We start from the raw sequence: 19,799 nt of genomic DNA on the forward strand, positions 1-19,799 counted from the left end.
ACTTAGAAATTTTAAACTTTAAACTTTATTATAACCGCCAAAACAAAATACAAACAAACAAAAAAACTTGAACAAAATGAAAAGGCAAGGACTTGTAATTTCCAGTCTGGCATGTGAGGAGCTCAGAAGTTGCCACAAACAAGAATGAAACGTCAATCAAAAAAAAAAAAAAGAAAATTACTCAAAATACAATATAGACCTAAATGTAAAACCTAAAACTATAAAACTTCTAGACAACAATGAAGAAAATCTTGAAACCTTGGATCAGGCAAAGATGTCTTAGATATTACACCAAAAGCATGATCCACAAAAGAAAAAATGGGTTAAATGGATATAACCAAAAGTAAAAATGCCTGCCCATTCAAAGACTATATGAAGAAATAGGTTATTATTCTTCCTTTAATTTGCATTGACTATTAATTACTTTATTTTGTTTTATTTTGTTTTATTTTATTTTATTTTACTGTAGTAAGAGCATTTAACATGAGATCTACCCTCTTCACAAAATTTTAAGTGTTCCATACAGTATTGTTAACTGTAGGCACAGTGCTGTACAGTAGGTCTCTAGAACTTATTCATCTTGCTTAACTGAAACTTTATGCCCATTGATTAGTAACTCCCCATTTCCCCCTCCCCTTAGCCCCTGGCAGCCACCATTCCTCTTTGAGTCTATGAATTTGACTATTTTAGATACCTAATATAGGTGGGATCATGTAGTATTTATCTTTCTGTGACTGGCTTATTTCACTTAGAAGAATGTCCTCAAGGTTCATCCAGGCCTTAGACTTTGTTCATTTGAGTATGAGTTGCTTCAAACTGGAGGAAATGATCTGGAAATGCATTAAAATTTAAAATATGCATAGTTTGAACTAGCAGTACCAGTTTTGGGACTTTGTCCTGTTGTAATCAAACACACATGTATCTAAGATAAATGTATGAAGGCGTTTATTGTGGCATTGTCATAGTAAAAACTAGAAAAAACCTGAATAATTAACCATAATCAATTATAATAAAATATTATTCAACAATAAAAAAGGGATATTAATCCCTCTGTATAATGATTTAAAGCTTTAGTATATTAAAAAAAGACTATATGAAGAGAATGAAAAGATAATTCATAGACTAAGAGAAAATATTTGCAAAGTATATATCTAATAAAGAAGTTGTATGGATTGACATAATATAGAAAGAACTCTCAAAATTTAAGAAAATAATCTAATAAACAAAAGATTTGAACAGATATTTCACCAAAGAAGATATACAAGTGACAAATAAGCACTTGAAAAATATGTTCAATGCCGTTAGTCATTAGGGTATTGCAAATTAAAACAACAGTGATGTACTACCACACACCTATTAGAATGGCTAAAGTTTAACAGGCCGACCATATTGTTAATGTAAATTGACCAAATAAAATTATATCCTTCTTAGCAGGAGCTGATAAACTGACACTGGGCTTGGAAATGTAAAAAACAATTTCTATAGACGGGCTGAACTGAAACCAGGGAAGAGTGAGTTCACTAGATGGGGGGAACATGGCTATTTGGAGTGAAAGGTCAGTCCACAGCATCGTATTGACACTAATGTGTATATTCACAACAAAGTAATGTCACTACATTTAACAGACAGCACCAAAAAGTAGACATAGTGGGGACAAAAGTTCCCTGATATAAATGGCTGCCTAGACTTATTGTCCTTGTGGATCCTTGGGAGGCATTCTTTGAGACCAAATTGAGACTGTTCCCTGGGCAGAACGTTGCTCTCTGCCTGTTGAACATTCATGCTGCAAGAAGAGGTAATGAGCCTTATTCTACGTACAGATGTACCTTGTACTTGTGTAATGTCATAAAGGAGAATCATAGTTTACATGCAATCTTGCAGTCTTCTGCTATGCAAAGTGTTTATTTTGCCTTTTTCAATATATTTGCTTGACTTAGGCACTTTGAACAAGGAAAAGAAAAATAAAACACCTCTGAACTCTGATCTTTCACTGCTTTTGTACATTCTATTGTGAAGTTGAGGGTAAGGATGTTCAGAAACCCATGGGGAATTTATATGCCTTCAGAATATTGTGCATGTTCTAATATGATGAGCTTTTAAAACACTTCGTTAAAACATGAATCAATATGTGTAACTGTGTAGATACTCAGCTAATTTTGAATGCTGCTGATGGCATAACTATATATAAATATAAATTTTTATATCCAAAAATATATTCTTGTGTGCTGCTTTTCCTACCTGGTGATGTTATTTCATATAATGAAGATTGTTTTCTTTTTTACTAACTCATTTCAAAGAGAAAGAATTTTACTTATAAGCAAGCTGTTTTTCCCCCAAACATTCCAAAACAATTCTTTTTCTTCTTTGTTTTTTTCATCCAATAAATGATAGCATTATGATCTTTAAAAAAGAAAATAGCAGAGCAGTTTTTCAGTTATCTGAAACGCTGTCTCCTGGGCTGCAGTCCTCATTTTGCCCCCAATAAAACTTAACTCCCAACTCTCAAAAAAAAAAGAAAATAGGAGTAGTTATATTAATTTCAGAAAGAGCTAACTTCAAAATAGGGAAAGTATGGGCCTGATAACAAAGCATCAAAATACTTGAGGCAAGAATGATAGAACTGCAAGTAGAAGTAGATGAATCCACTATTACAATTAGAGACCTTAACACCCTTCTATCAGGAATGGACAGATTGAGCAGGGAGAAGATCAATAAGGACATATTCTAATTCAAAAGCACCATCAATCAGCTGGCTATAATTGACATCTATAGTCTCCTTCATCCAACAACAGTAGAATACACATTCTTCTCAAGCTCACATGGAACATTCACCAAGACCATATTTTGTGTCATAAAACACCTTAACAAATTTAAACAAATGGATATCATACAACGCCAGCTCTCAGACCACAATGCAATTAAACTAGAAATCAACAACAGAAAGCTGGAAAATTCCAAAATACTTGAAGATTAAACAACATGCTTCTTAATAACACAAAGAAGAAATCCAAAAAGAAAGAAAGGAAAAGATTTCAAACTAAATGAAAATTAAAATACAACATCAAAATTTGTGGGATGCAGCAAAAGCAGTGCTTAGAGGGAAATTTGTAGCATTGAATGCAAATATTAGGGGGGCAGATGCATTTGAAGAGAGGCACATAGGAACTCCAAAAGAACAAGTCATTTCTGTTGCTTATGCTCACTGGTAGGTTCATAATTGTTCACTTTAGTATTATTCTTTAAACTCTGTGCATACATTAGATACTCTTCTATATGCATGCTGCATTTTACACTGAAGAAAAAATTAATGTATAATGAGTATGAATAGACAATTCACAGAACTAGAAATACCATTTAATGTATAAAAAGGTAGTCTGCATCATTAATGGTACAAGTTCAAATTGAAATGCATTATCTTTTCTAAAACTTTAGATTGGCAAAGAGTTAAAAAAAAATCCATGAAGTCTAGTATTGTTAAGAATGGAAGAAATATGCACTCAAATACAACTATAGGTGTTAGAATAAGTTGTCATCATCGTGCAAGACAGTGCATCATGTTGCTCCATTCTAGGGTAATATTGCGCGAGAGGAACTGTGTTCTACCTTGCTTATGTTTTGTTTAAATACTATGAACATGTATTACATTTATAATAAAAAAACTGATTAATGTATTTTTAAAAGAGTTAAGGAAATTCAAATCTCTCTATATTTTATAAGAAATCAAGCTGTTGGATTAATGTTCATCATAAATGTTTAATTTCATAAATTTATTTTTATAATGATGTTATTTTTAATAAGTTAAAGGATATAATTTATGGGGTCTCAATATTTGGAAATGGAAATCTTTATCATTGAACAAATTGTCAGTCTTGCCATGAGTGAAACAACTTTATATTACAGCAGAGCTACCAAGGAAAATGAGGAGGATACATCAGATGATACCACTCAGGTAATCTACATAGAGTAATTTATCTTTTTAAAATGTTTTTCACTATCATCATCATTATGTGGAGTATAATAGGTCTGTTCTTCCCTTATACAGGTGGGTAGTTGGTAAATGCTTTACCACATATAAATGGGACCTCCTGTAGGCCAGGCACTGTTCAAGGAATTGGTGCTGTATCATCAAACTAATCCGATTCCCTCATTATCATGGAGCTTATATTCTTCTAAGTCACATTAACTTTTTTGGACTTTAAGAGCAAAGGAGAACTATGGAAAGGTCTTAAGCAGCAGAGATAGATGGTCTGATTTCTGTTTCGGAAAGATTATTTTGGCTAAATTCTGGAGAATGGACATTCCAGAAGTCGTCTCTTCATCCAAAGCCCCACACATCTTTAAAGGAACCCTGACAGTAGCTATGGCCACGAAGAATGGTGAAAAATATTTCCAGTGCAATAAGACAAATGCTTCTCCCTCTTGAGAACTGGCCCATACTGGTGAATATGAGAGAGAATAATTTTTCCATTTTCAAATAGGGAAGATAAAAACTAACACATTTGTGCCTTACACAGCTTTGTGACAATATGTTATATTAGCTTTTGGGAGACCTCTAATCAGATAGCTTAGATAGTGGTTTTGAGTCAAACACCCCTTTGCAGGACTCTGATGAAAGCTGTGAACCATCTCTGTAGAAAAAAAAATTTTTTTCCTACTGTTTCAGGGAGTTCACAAACTTTAAAGCCTATCTAGACCTCAGGATAATAATCCCACATTAAGAATTCAGGTGTCGGGCTTCCCTGGTGGCGCAGTGGTTGAGAGTCCGCCTGCCGAGGCAGGGGACACGGGTTCGTGCCCCGGTCCGGGAAGATCCCACATGCTGCGGAGCGGCTGGGCCCGTGAGCCATGGCCGCTGAGCTTGCGTGTCCGGAGTCTGTGCTCCGCAACAGGAGAGGCCACAACAGTGAGAGGCCCGTGTGCCGCAAAAAAAAAAAAAAAAAAAAAAAAAAAAGAAAGAATTCAGGTGTCGTTTTAAAAAAAACAGACTCACTTTACAGAAGATTTAATTATGAAGAAACAGCCTAGAAATAGGGAAAGGGCTCACTTTATTATTTATTTATTTATCTATCTATTTATTTATTTTGGCTGTGCTGGGTCTTAGTTGTGGCACTCAGGATCTTCGTTGCGGCATGCGGGATCTTTTAGTTGCAGCATGAGAGATCTTTTAGTTGTGGCATGCGGACTCTTAATTGTGGCATGCATGCGGGATCTAGTTCCCTGATGAGGGTTCGAACCCAGGCCCTCTGCATTGGGAGTGCGGAGTCTTACCCACTGGACAACCAGGGAAGTCCCTCACTTTTTAAAAAGAAATGTGCTTTTCACATACACACACAATTCTTTTAAAACTTTTTTCATTTTACCAGAGAAAAGGTGACTTTTGTAAAGCTTGAAAGTTCATGGCTCTAGGTCAAAAGATAGTGAACCTGAGCAGTGGCCATCCCAGTTGACTTCTCCATCCAGCACAGGAACACAGCCAGTAGTTTGGCTAATTGAAGCAGGGGGGAAGGTGCCCATCTCAGCCAAAATCTTTGCTTAGGGTCTCTCAGAAGAGACCCAAGTTATTTGATTCTAAATGTTTTGCCTTACATATGTAAGACTGCATTTTGCAAAGTGCTTTCACATCATTTTGGCTCTTTTAAAGATATTCACGTCAAACAGTGTGGCAGTTCCTAAACAATTAAACATAGAATTACAATATGAGGGGCTCACCTGGTGGTGCAGTGGTTAAGAATCCGCCTGCCAATGCATGGGACACGGGTTCGAGCCCTGGTCCAGGAAGATCCCACATGCCCTGGAGCAACTAAGCCCGTGCGCCACAACTACTGAGCCTGCACTCTAGAGCTCGCGTGCCATGACTACTGAGCCCGCGAGCCACAACTACTGAGTGCCTGGTGCAACTGCTGAAGCCCGCGTGTGCCTAGAGCCCGTGCTCTGCAACAAGAGAAGCCACTGCAATGAGAAGCCCATGCACCGCAACAAAGCGTAGCCCCTGCTTGCCACAACCAGAGAAAACCCATGCCCAGCAACAAAGACCCAACGCAGCCAAAAATAAAAATAAATAAATAATTAATTAAAAATTAAAGAAAAAAAGGAATTACAATATGATCCAGTAATTCCATTTATGGATATATATCCAAAACTGAAAGTGAGACTCAAACCAATATTTGCAGCCTTGTTCATAGCAGAATGATATTCACAGTAGCCAAAAGGTAGAAGCAATCCGGTAATCCAAGAGTCATTGACAGATGAATGCACACACAAAATGGAGTATATACATGCAATGGAATATTATTCAGCCTTAAAAAGGAAGGAAATTCTGATAGATACTACAAAATGGATGAATCTTGAAGACATTATACTAAGTGAAGTAAGCCAGTCTCAAAAGGACAAATACTTTATGATTCTACTTAGATATCTAGAGTAGTCAAATTCATAAAAACAGGAAATAGAAAAGTAGTTGTCAAGAGCTGGGGGGAGGGGAGAATGGGGAATTATTGTTAAATGGGTGCAGAGGTTCAGTTTGGAAGGATGTAAAAATTCTGGAAATGGATGGTGATGATGGTTGTACAACATGTGAATGTACTTAATGCCACTTAAAAATGGTTAAAGTGGTAAATTTTAAGTTACGTACATTTTACCACAATAAAAAATATATTCATGTCTGCTATAGATCATAAGGATGATTAATGGCGTTTATATAGAACATAGATCTAATTTGATTAATATACTGATATCACAAATTGGCCTTTTAAAAGATGAAATCACTTCCTCAGTCTAATATTTTAATCAAATAAATGTGCTATTGTGGTAACAACATTTGTTGCAATATATAACCTCAGTTTGCTCCCTTTTTTTGTGCCAACAGGAAAATCAAGAGGAACTGGGCCTGTGGGAGGAGAAATTCAGAAATTTTGTGGATGTCAAAGATAATGGTACAATTAAAACTGGTGTAGTGTTAAAACAGACCTTTCCAAAATGGCCAAAAGTCTCTATCTAAAAGTCCCTTGAGCTTTGGCACCTAAACACATGACTTCTGTAAGGTGAACAGAAATCTCATGTTTGGGTCCCCTATTCTTCAGTAATGCATTGCAATAGAGAAATAGTGAGTGTATGACTTGTGGGGAGCGTAGAAGTATAGGCCTTATGGAGTTTCTGGTCTCATGGAGGTCCGCATACTGCTTGCACTATGCAGTGAATCAGACAGCTGCAAATTCTACATTCTATTTTTATGAGAGTCAAGTGATGAGAAACCAAGTTCTAGAGCTCATTGCCTCCAACATTTCAATGCAGTGGTTCTCAGCCTTTTCCAGGCCTCCCCATCATTTATGTGAGCATCATGTGACATTTCTCACTAGGCTTAGTGATGGAGGGGGAGGGTGTAGGTGGCTGGGAAGGAATTTGTCCCTTTAGGAGACACGGTTCAAATACTTGGGGCTTATTTAGTTGGAAAAAACACTCACTTTTCTCCTTATTTCTCCCTACCCTGGGGAATAACAGACCTTCCCTAACTCCTTGAGAATCTCTGTTCTAGCATCTATTTCTATAGCCTCATATAATGATCAGGACTGACATGTGCCCAAAAATTATAAGTAGAGGGGCCCTAAAGCTTCCCTTTTTGTAACATTATAATCCTTTTTACCTTACCTAAAGCACCCCCTTTCCATAAACTTCTCCAAATAAGGACCATTTGATGGCAAATACTTTTACCTGAGAGGGAATTTAAGTCAATGTTATCTCTCCTAGTTACTTTCATTTTCCCCATATCTCTAAAATAATTGTTAGATAAAGGACTTGTCTTTGGCTAAAGGAAATTTATATATCTACAATCACAGGAAAGGGGGTATTTTGAGGAGCCAGGAAAGGTCCTCCTGGTGCCCTTGACCTTATAGTTTCTGTATGCAGTAAGAATGAACCGTCAGGCAGAAGACACCCAGCCTTTCATCTAGTAAGTATTAAAAGTGCTCGCTATCATCTGCTTCCTAAAGCAAACAAGTATGCAATACATTTCTGGAAAATTTAGATTAGGGAAAAAATCTAAAACTTTGTAATCCTATTTTACAGATAGAAAGGAGATTTACTATAAATGAGGACACAGAGAACTTTAGCACACAGCTAAGGAAACATAACTAATAAGTGCCCAGAACTTTGCCATGTGCATTTTTGTATCCCCACAACACCTAAATATAACCGTACAGAGAGTCAGCATACATGATTTACTGATTGATCAGGGCAAGCTCAGGTCTCTTGATCCCTAGTCTAGTCATCTTGCTGCTCTTATAGTTGCTGAATCTCCTTAATCGAATGTCCCACTGAGAAGCAAAACTCAGTCACTATCCTGGTCCCTGCAGGTCCTGCCTCCATTGGTTTGGATTTCTCCTTGCATGGGTTTGAGCATGTCTATGGGATCCCGCAACATGCAGAATCACACCAACTTAAAAATACCAGGTAAAGTGAAAACAAGAATTCTTACAGGAGGCTCTGGTTTCTGGACTGGAAAAGTTTGAAAGGAAAATATGTGAGATGTCTGAGCCAGTGCTAATATGTATCTGGCCTTTCCCCTCTTGATATTGCTTGTAGATCTTTAAGAATTTCCCTTTAATGATCGCCCAGAGCAGTGGTTTTCAATTTTTATATTTTGGCAAAAAGAAGACAATTATAAAAACTGTATTGCTGAACCTAAAAATATAGAGGAAGTAAAAATATGGAGCTGCTGTGGTTGAAGTAGCGGGGAGAGCTTCATAATATCACCTCCCCGGGTTTTGCTTTCACCTCCCAAGGCCTTTCTGTGGAACCTTGGGAAATACACTGTGAAGATCACTGACCTAGAAAAAGGCTTTTACCAAAAAAGGACAGTGAGCCAGAGGATGGAAGAGTGTGGCATCTCATATCACCTTTGATTCCCTCGGGGAGATTATTTCAAACTAACACTATTGACAAACAAATGCCAGGGGTATCACTCTAAGAGGAAGCGGAACCAAAGAGAAACAGAGTCTGGTCAAAGTTGCTGTTTGCCAGGTTCAGATGCTGTTTAGATAATAGGGAGACATAGTGACAAGTGAATCAGAAACTGTGTTGCTCTCACACCAACCTGAGCTCCGTGTTCCCCACCTCAATTCAGTTCCTAATCTTTCCCTACTCAGCACTGTGGAAACATGTTAGGATACTATCATTTTGCTTTCACGACAGAGAAATACAAAATTTGTCAATTTATTGTGTGCTTGCTATTATGCAGGATTCACAGGAAATGGTCCTCACCTCACAAGAGATATTTAGAAAAGCTATCTAAGATATGAGATCATACACGCCAATAGTAGCCTGAGGGGATGCCAAAGGAATCAAAGGAGGAGGATCATATTCACCCACATTGGGTCAGGAAACCTTTAGGGAAGTGTTAGGAGTTGAGCTTTGAAAGATGTATTGTACCCAAGGGGAGAATGCAGGGGAGAATGGAGCTATAATATTCATTAAGAATATATATGCAGTGGTAATTGGTAATCCTTCCTTGTGTGTTTCAGTGATGGAGATGCTTACCGTCTTTATAACCTAGATGTCTATGGATATAAAATACATGACAAAATGGGCATTTATGGTTCAGTGCCTTATCTCCTGGCCCACAAACTGGGCAGGACTCTAGGCATTTTTTGGCTAAATGCCTCAGAAACACTAGTGGAGATCAACACTAGTGGAGATACAGAGCCTGCTGTAAAGGTGAGCAATGGATCATGGCTGCATGTCATACTCACAGAAGAAACAAAACCACTGAAGTGTAATTGTAGCTCTGGGCTTTTAATGGCAGTCCTCTGCCTCCAGAGTCCTCGCAGTATAATCAGTGAAGGTTATTGGTATGTACTAAAGGATCAGACTATTACACACATATGGATGGGTGTTGTGGGTTAGAGGGAAATTTTTCAGACCTTCATTCCATTCCTTTTCCAGGATGCATTGACCCAGACGGGCCCAGTTGCTGTTAAACAAAAGGTCAGATCTCAAACTGATGTGCACTGGATGTCAGAGAGTGGAATCATTGATGTTTTTTTGCTGACAGGACCTACACCTTCTGACGTCTTCAAGCAGTACTCATACCTTACAGGTACTTGCATGTGGAAGTGCCAGTTTCTTGTTCCATTATATTTCCTCTATCCCATGTAGAATCACTGTAAATTAATATTTGTTGTACACCATATAGTATTTATAAACAACTTACCCAAGCTTTTAAAGAAGCAAGCATTTCTCCTCCCACTCTCATCCCATTCAGCTTGGTTAAACATTCCACTAGGGCTGGAACTCTCCATTCTCTAATCCCTAATACTCACCATCTGCCTTCCTTAGAGCCTTTTAACCCCTGGGCTTTCTCTTCCTTTATCTCAGGTGACCAGTATCCCAACCTGAACTTTTCTATGTTCTCTTCTCCATTAAAATATAGTGGCTTTAGCACTATAAAAGCATTTTATCTTTAAAAGATATGAGATTGGGGCTTCCCTGGTGGCGCGGTGGTTGAGAATCTGCCTGCCAATGCAGGGGACACGGGTTCGTGTCCCGGTCCGGGAAGATCCCACATGCCGCCAGGAGAGGCCACAACAGTGAGAGGCCCGCGTACCGCAAAAAAAATAAATAAAATAAAATAAGAGATATGAGATCATCTCAATTGATTGCAGAAAAAGCATTTGACAAAATCCAACACTATTTCATGATAAAAACATTCAGAAGACTAGGAATGAAAGGAAACTTCATCCACATGATAAAAGGCATTTATGAAAAATTCACAGCTAACATCATACTCAATGGTGAAAGACTGCAAGGTTTTCCCTAAGATCAGAAACAAGATGAGGCTTCCCTCTTTCACCACTGCTATTGAACATTGTAGTTAAAGTTCCAGCCAGAGAAATTAGTCAAGAAAAAGAAATAAAAGGCATCCAAATTGGAAAGGGAGATGTAAAATTATCTCTATTCGTAGATGATGTGATACTATATGATAGAAAATCCCAAAGAATACACACACACACACACACACACACACACACAATTAACCAAAGTTGCAGGGTACATGGTCAACACACAAAACGAGCTGTGTTTCTATACACCAGCAATGAACAATCTAAAAAAGAAATTGAGAAAACAACTCCACTTACAATAACATCCAAAAGAATAAAATACCCAGGAATAAATTTAACCAAGGAGGTGAAAGACTCGTATGCTGAAAACTACAAAAAATTCCTGAATTAAAGAAGGCCTAGATAAATGGGAAGAAATCCCATGTTTGTGTATTGAAAGATTTAGTATTGTTAAGCAAGCAATACTATTGGACGCAATCTACAGATTTACTACAATCCCTGCCAAAATTCCAATGGCCTTTTTTTAAGAAATGGAAAAGCTGATCTTTAAAATCATACTGAATTTCAAAGGGCTCTGAATGGCCCAAAAGTCCTGAAAAAAAAATGTTGGAGGACTCATACTTCCCGATTTCAAAACTTACTACAAAGTTAAAGTAATCCAAACAGTGTGGTACTGGCATAAGGATAGACATATAAGCCAATGGAATAGAATTGAGAGTCTAGAAATAAACCCATACATCTCTGGCCAATTGATTTTCAATAAATGTTCAAGACCATTCAGTGGAGAAAGAATTGTCTCTTAACCACATGGCACTGGGACAACTGGATATCCACATGCAAAAGAATGAAGTTGGACCCCTATCTCACACCATATACAAAAAATTAACTCAAAATTGATCAATGACATATATATAAGAGCTAAAGTCATAAAACTCTTAGAAGAAAACAGGGATAAATCTTCATGACCTTGGATTGGCAACAGATTCTTAGCTATGACACCAAAATCATGAGCAACAGAAAAAAAAATTAGACAAGTTGGACTTATTTAAAACTAAAAACTGGGCTTCCCTGGTGGCGCAGTGGTTGAGAGTCCGCCTGCCGATGCAGGGGATGCGGGTTTGTGCCCCGGTCCGGGAAGATCCCACAAGCCGCGGAGCGGCTGGGCCCGTGAGCCATGGCCGCTGAGCCTGCGCATCCGGAGCCTGTGCTCCGCAACGGGAGAGGCCGCAACAGTGAGAGGCCTGCGTACCGCAAAAAAAAAAAAAAAAAAACCTAAAAACTTTTGTGCATCAAAGGACATTATCACAAAAGTGAAAAGGCAACCTATAGAATGGGAGAAAGTATTTGCAAGTCATACATAAGATAAGGGTCTAGTATCCAGAATACATAAAGAACTCTTATAACTCGACAATAAAAAGGAACAATCTAACTCTAAGATGAGAAAAGGGCTTAAATAGACATTTCTCCAAAGATGTACAAATGGATTAACAAGAACATGAAAAGATGCTCAACAGCACTAGGTATTAGGAAAATGTAAATTAAAACCACAATGAGATACTGCTTCCTACCCACTAGGATGACTAAATCAAAAAAAGAGGGGAAATAATAAGTGTTGGTGAGGATGTAGAGAAGTTGGAAACTCATACATTACTGGTGGGAACGTGAAATGGTTCAGCTGGTGTGGAAACAGTTTGGCAGTTCCTCAAAACGCTAAACATAGAACTACCATATGACCCAGCATGATGATTGATTTTGTGTCAACTTGCCTAAGTCATGGTGCCCAGATATTTGGTTAAACATTAGTCTAGATACCACTGTGAAGTTATTTTTTAGATGAGATTAACAGTTAAATCAGTAGACTATGAGTAAAGCAGGTTAGTCTCCGTAACATGAGTGGGCTTCATACAATCAGCTGAAAACCTTAGAGAAAAGGACTGAGGTATGCTCTAAAGAAACAGGAATCTGTCTCCAGACTGTCTTCATACTCAAGCTACAACTTCAACTCTTCCCTGGGTCTCCAGGCCTGCCTGCAGAATTCAGAGTTGCCAGTCCCCACAATCACATGAACCAGTTCCTTAAAATAAATCAATCATTTTCTTTCTCTGTATATGTACAAATACATACACACATATACACACATCCTATTGATTCTGTTTCTCTGCAGAACCCTAACTAATATACCCAACAATTCCACTCCCAGATACATACTCAAAGGAACTTAACAAGGACTTGAACAGATATTTGTATGCCAATGATCGCTACAGCATTATTCACCATAGCTGAAAGGTAGAAACAAGCCAAGTGCTCATCAAAAATGAATGGATAGGGCTTCCCTGGTGGCACAGTGGTTGGGGGTCTGCCTGCTGAGGCAGGGAATGCGGGTTCGTGCCCCGGTCCAGGAGGATCCCACATGCCGCAGAGCGGCTGGGCCCGTGAGCCATGGCCACTGGGCCTGCGCGTCCAGAGCCTGTGCTCCGCAGCGGGAGAGGCCACAACAGTGAGAGGCCCACGTACCGCAAAAAAAAAAAAAAAAAAGAAAAAGAAAAACAGAATGTGGTATATACAGAAAATGGAATACTATTCAGCCATAACAAAGAATGAAGTTCTGATACATGCTACAACATGGATGAACCTTGAAAGCATTATGCAAAATGAAATAAGCTAGACACAAAAGAACAAATATAACATGATTCCACTTGTATGAAGTACCTATAGTAGGTAAATTCATGGAGACAAAAAGTTAAGATTAGCAGTTAGTAGGGGCTGAAGGTTGGGATGAGTAACAGAAAGTTATTGCTTTGTGGTTATAGAATTCCTGTTTGGAGTGATATAAAAATTTTGTAAACAGCTAGTGGTGATGCCGGTACTACACTGTGAATGTAACTAATGCCACTGAATTGTACACTTAAAAATGGTTCAAATGGCAAATTTTATGTTACATATATTTTACCACAATTTTTTTAAATTGGTCATGTAATATGCTCCACTCCCCACAAAAAACCCACATTGAATTGTATGCCTTACATGGGTAAATTGTATGATATATGAGTTACATATCAATAAAACTGTTAAAAATCAAAGTAATGTAGCATCGTTTCTGCTGCATTCCATTGTTAAAATTTCCTGAGTCTAGCCCATTTGCAAGGGAAGAATTTGATTCCAATTTTGATGAGAGGAACAACAGAGAATTTGTGGATATGGGAAGACACCCATATAGGAATAAGTACCATCAAAGCCCCCCTACAGCCCCTTTCAACATTGTTATTAGAGAGAATAGTCTGGTTTACAGGAAAGTGCTTCAAAAACAGTGGATCTGCCACCATGGTCAAAGAAATCTGATTTATAAATTTATAGATTATCTGTTAACTCCTAATGAGGATTTAGTTCAATAATATCCTCTTACCTCTTCCTCCCAACATTGTTATATCATAATTTTTGGTTAATCAACATTCAGTGTTTACATTTTTCCAATGCTCAGGGGTGTCAGATGCTTTATCCATTCCACTTTTTCCCCTGGAGACTTACCCCCAGATCTCTATCTGGACTGTTTTTCTCTAGGCTCCCCGCACAGCTGTCACCCTAGGACTTACTGTTTTCTGTTTTCTGGTGGTAGATCTCTCCCTTCTTGGGGCCCATGTTTTTCTTTTTCATGGTTTATTAACTTGGTGTTTTTGTTTGTTTGTTTGTTTTTGCGGTACGTGGGCCTCTCACTGCTGTGGCCTCTCCCATTGCAGAGCACAGGCTCTGGACGCGCAGGCCCAGAGGCCATGGCTCACGGGCCCAGCCGCTCCGCGGCATTTGGGATCCTCCTGGACCGAGGCACGAACCCGTGTCCCCTGCATCGGCAGGCGGACTCTCAACCACTGCACCACCAGGGAAGCCCTTAACCTGGTTTTTATTCATTGTTCGACGCATCTTCTGGTAGTTTCCTACGAAAGTGCATTAGAGGTCTACTTTTTGCATCTTTGCAGATATGAAAACATCTTCTTTTCCTACCTTCACCCTTGTTTGATAATTTGGTAACTGGACTGAAAATTATTTATCTCAGAATTTGAAGGCATTTCTCTATAATCTATCTTCTTGTTCCAAAATCACTCTGAACTCTGTTCCTTTGTATATGATCTATCTTTTCTCTCTGACATATCTTCTCTTTATCTCTGATAGTCTGAAATTTCTAATATTCTGAAACTCTGAAATTTTACAACCAAATGCCTTGATATAGACCTTTTAAAATAATTGCACATTAGATGTAGACTCTTTCGTTCTTGAGAATTGTATCCTTCAGTTCTGGAAAAGTTATTATTCCTCTGAAAATATCTTCACCTCCTTTTTCTCTTTCTACTCTACAGATTTTATAATCTTCTCTTTTTTGTCCAATCCTGAGCAATTTTCTCAATTTTATCTTCCAGGCCTTTCCATTTATGCTCATATTTCTAATTTCTGCAGACTCTTTCTTATCCTCTGATTGTTCCTTGTTTCTAATATCTTATACTTGTTTTATGCTACCCTAGTCTTATTTTATGGGTGCAACTTTTTTTCATCTCCCAGAGGTACTAATGATAACATTTTGATATTTACTTTGATTCCTTGTATTGCCCCTATTTTCTCAGAGATCCTTTTACTCTATTTCTTTATGTGAGTCCCTCTGTCTAATTTTGGAGGCTTTACTCAAATGTTGGATGATCCTTGGCTATCCATGCATACTTAAGAATAAGGTTCTGCCTGGAAGCTCTGTGTACCTGGATGAGTTTTACACTCTCGTGTTGAGGTGGAGGGGGGAATTCTCCTGTCCGCTAGTGTTCTGGGAGCAGGGATGAACCCTTCTCGTCGTCATCCCCCTCATAAGCACTATGGTGAAAGCTTACTTGGTTTTGCTCAATAGTTACCACACCACCCCTGCCTGCAGCCTTCCAAATTTTGTTGAAATTACTCCTCTCCCATTCTCTTTGTTCTTGTGGTTTTATTCTTTTCTTTCTTTCTTTCTTTCTTTTCTTTATTCTGATTTTAGTGGGACTTTAAGAGGGGAAGGAGATAAATGCAAGTGGTTGACCAGATGTCCTCCATGTTATCAGTAAATGTTTTGATGATAATTTCCTGACAGTTCTTCCTGCCTTCAGTTTCTTTGCCTTCAAGTCTGCTCCCAACTAATTTTTCTAAAACATAGTCTGCTGAGGTTACATCTTGCCAAACTTTTGATGACTTCCTATACAAGAAGATTTAGAGTCCTTAGCCTGAACTACAGGGTCCTTTACAAACTGACCCTCTCCAGTGTCATCTTCTGCTGGCCTCCTTCACAGTGTAACCACCCTGGAATATTTATTTTTCCCTAAGCTTATCATGTCCTTCTCTGCCTCCATATCTTTTCTATTTCCTGTGCCTCAATGATCTATTCATTCTCCCTGCCTGAGAATACTCTTACTTATTCTTCAACGTTCTAACCAAGTGTTACCACCTCTGTGAAGCCTTTCAAGACTCCATACTTCACTGCAGCCAAAATTTATCAGCCCCTCTGCCGTCCCACAGCACTTGAGGGTAGGGACTCTGCTTTCTTCTTGATATTCTAAGTACCAGGCTCAGTGCTTAGACCTTGTAGACATTCAGGAAACATTTATCAACTGTATAATTATCATTGTGGTGCTAATTGGCTCAGTTGTCATCTCCCCCTTTTAGGCACACAAGCCATGCCCCCTCTCTTCTCCTTGGGGTACCATCAGTGCCGCTGGAACTACGAAGATGAGCATGATGTAAAGGCAGTGGATGCAGGATTTGATGAACATGACATTCCTTACGATGTCATGTGGCTGGACATAGAGCACACTGAAGGCAAGAGGTACTTCACCTGGGACAAGAAAAGGTTCCCAAACCCCAAAAGGATGCAAGAGCTGCTCAGGAGCAAAAAACGTAAGGTAAAATAAGCCAGCACTCTGAACCTTTTCATTACAAAGCATTTTTAAATTTTTTAAAGTTGCCTTGATACAATAGTGGAAGAGAACCATCTGGTAAAAAATGGCCAGGAAAATAGTACCTTCAATTGTAACTGTAACAGTGATAACAGAAAAGCAATGGTGAGAAGGTGGCCATCCCTGCCATCCATCCCTGCCTTAGTGGTCTAGGTCCCCGTAAGGATGAAGGGGCCTAGCATTCAGTCCCATTCGTTGTGGCCACCCTGTAGTGCTGTGATGGATGCACCCCATGATGCAAAATTTGATTTTGATGTCAAGATTGAGTATGTCACACTGGCACCAAGAGGGTATGAAAAGGCTAATTAGTCCCATAGTGAGGTGTTCTTGGGGGAGCAGACTAGCTCCCAAGCTCCTTTGAAATTGGCCTGAGAGAGCTGGGAAAGGAGACAGGATCAGGTTTTAAGGTTTTAAGGTGGTTAGGGGGTTGAACTGGAGTGAGGATTCCTGTGCATGCACCGGGGCTTGTGTGGTTTGAACTTCCTGTTGGCATCAAAGAAGGGAGCATCAGGGCTTTCTCTGTCAGTACACACGGATGTGGGTGGAAGGCTAAGGGGGAGTGATGGGGCTTGAAACTCTTAACAGTCGCTCAGAAATGGAGTCAGTTTCTTTATTACACCATTTTTCCTGCATGCTTCCCTGATGGACTCCATCTGTCCATATGGCCAAGGAAAGAACTAAAATAGAAAATGAGGACAGGGAGAAGACACTGGAAAGTATGTAATGCGGGGCGGGGGGGGGGAGTGATAGCAATAATGAAAAGGGTGAAGGAGAAAAAAACAAGAGAGGAAAAGGGAGGAACCCCATATGTATCACATAAATGGATCCGAGATTAAAGTTGCCTTTTCAACCCATTGCATTGAGCCCCAGGCCTTTCACAGGTGGTCAGAGCCAATGCTGTTTTCTTAATCTCCCAGTTAATAAACACCTACCATTTATCAGGCATTTATTATGGAAGCAGCCCAAGAGCCCATCGACAGATGAACGGATAAAGGAAACATGGTATACATATACAATGCAAAATTATACAGCCTTTAAAAGGAAGGACTTTCTGATACATGCTGCAACATGGATGAACCTTAAGGGCATTATGCTAAATGAAATAATCCAGTCACAAAAAGACAAATACTGGGCTTCCCTGGTGGCGCAGTGGTTGAGAGTCTGCCTGCCGATGCAGGGGACACGGGTTTGTGCCCTGGTCCGGGAAGGTCCCACATGCCGCGGAGCGGCTGGGCCCGTGAGCCATGGGCGCTGAGCCTGCGCTTCCAGAGCCTGTGCTCCGCAACGGGAGAGGCCACAACAGAGGCCTGCGTACCGCAAAAAAAAAAAAAAAAAAAAAAGACAAGTACTATATGATTTCACTAATCTGTAATACTTAGAGTAGTCAAAATCATAGAGGCAGGAAGAAGAATGGTGGTAGCCAAAGGCTGGTGGGGAGGAGGGAGTGGGAAGTTGTTTTTCTGTTTTTTGGGGGGGTTTTTGAGTATTATTTTTTAATATTTATTTATTCAGTTGGCTGCACCAGGTTTTAGTTGCTGCACGTGGGATCTTTTAGTTGCAGCATGCGGGATCTTCAGTCGTGGCATGCGAACTCTTAGTTGTGGTATGTGGGATCTAGTTCCCTGACCGGGGATTGAACCCGGGCCCCCTGCACTGGGAGCATGGAGTCTTAGCCACTGGACCACCAGGGAAGTCCCGGGAAGTTGTTTTTAATAGGTATAGAGTTTCAGTTTTACAAGATGAAAAGAGTTCTAGACATTGTACAACATTGTGAATCTTTGGGACACTGTTGAACTGTATGCTTAAAATTGGTTAAGATGGTGAATTTTATGTTATGCATATTTTACCACAATTAAAAAATTTTGTAAGTTTTTGAGCAATGGAGAATTAAACTTTAGTATGTAGAATAGATTTGGATAGATATGAGGAAGGATTATTAGAAGGTTATTCTAGCCAAATAAAGTGGTTTTGAGGCCCCCGAGTAGGTGGAAGTGATGGTATTAGAAGGGCAGGGAGAGATACTGGAGAATAGTGCTGTGATCACAGCTCTTCTCAAACCTCCTGCCTAAATATGGCTGTACCATATTTAGGTTTGGGGATTATTTTTTGTTTTTAATATGCTAGTTTCTTTTCTTTAATGTTTTCTTTTGTGTTATCTTAGCCTCTGGCTTTCTAGGGAGCAGGGACCTTGCCTGCTTAATCCTTTATGTAAAGCACCCAGCACCACAGAGAGATAGAAGCCTAATAAATGTGATCTTAAGAACATGTATTGGTGGGGCAGCAATAATTGTGAAAAAGGATGGGTCTGGTTCTGATATCAATTTATATTCCCATAAGCCCATGAAAGTTTATAGGATTTTACTGGTGTCTGAAATACTTCAGTAATAGTAGTTGTTTTGAGTAAAATTTGAATGCCAAAACTATGATGAAAACAAGTAAATGAACATATGGCTCATATAAAACTGATGAAATCTTTAAACCTTTATGTCCTAACAGCTTGTGGTCATTAGTGACCCCCACATCAAGATTGATCCCGACTACTTAGTGTATGCTAAGGCCAAAGAACAGGGCTTCTTTGTGAGGAATCATGAAGGGGGAGACTTTGAAGGTGTATGCTGGCCTGGTAAGATCATTTGATACACCTGTTATCCACTGTTTAGTCCCAACTAATGAAGGTTGCATGGCCATCTTTCTAATTTCTTGTAGTTGTCACATGCTACATTTATGTGCCTTTCCTTGAAGATGATAGTATTATCTTCTTTTATATCTTTCATTTAACATCTGGTACAGTGTTCTTTGTATACATTTATAAGTCAATGAATGAATGAAAAATTAACAAGCAAACCCCAGTGACTTGCTATTTCCCTAAGCAAATAAAAATTAAAAGCCAGGGAATGAGAAAATGGGAGGAGGAGAAAGAGGAAGAAAGAAGAAGAATCCTGCAATCTCTCTCCCTGTGATTCTTCTTTGCCCTGTTAGCCCGTAGTTTTGACTTCCCAGCCTTTCA

General features: G+C 39.1%; 1 protein-coding gene across 2 annotated transcripts in view; it reads left to right on the top strand.

Moving 5' to 3' along the window:
- Nucleotides 1-19,799, top strand: part of GANC (glucosidase alpha, neutral C) — a 69,402-nt gene that overhangs the window by 24,535 nt on the left and 25,068 nt on the right. The window contains exons 6-12 of one of the 2 annotated variants that reach the window (XM_060005062.1): nucleotides 3,901-3,949; nucleotides 6,866-6,932; nucleotides 8,349-8,445; nucleotides 9,516-9,708; nucleotides 9,937-10,090; nucleotides 16,503-16,738; nucleotides 19,289-19,415. In XM_060005062.1, coding sequence (XP_059861045.1) covers nucleotides 3,901-3,949; nucleotides 6,866-6,932; nucleotides 8,349-8,445; nucleotides 9,516-9,708; nucleotides 9,937-10,090; nucleotides 16,503-16,738; nucleotides 19,289-19,415 — 923 coding nt within the window. Of the gene's footprint in view, nucleotides 1-3,900; nucleotides 3,950-6,865; nucleotides 6,933-8,348; nucleotides 8,446-9,515; nucleotides 9,709-9,936; nucleotides 10,091-16,502; nucleotides 16,739-19,288; nucleotides 19,416-19,799 lie in introns of those variants that run through there. The other variant, XM_060005063.1, reaches the window with a different exon arrangement.

Source organism: Delphinus delphis, chromosome 2, assembly GCF_949987515.2.
Source record: "Delphinus delphis chromosome 2, mDelDel1.2, whole genome shotgun sequence".
NCBI classification, from domain to species: domain Eukaryota; kingdom Metazoa; phylum Chordata; class Mammalia; order Artiodactyla; family Delphinidae; genus Delphinus; species Delphinus delphis.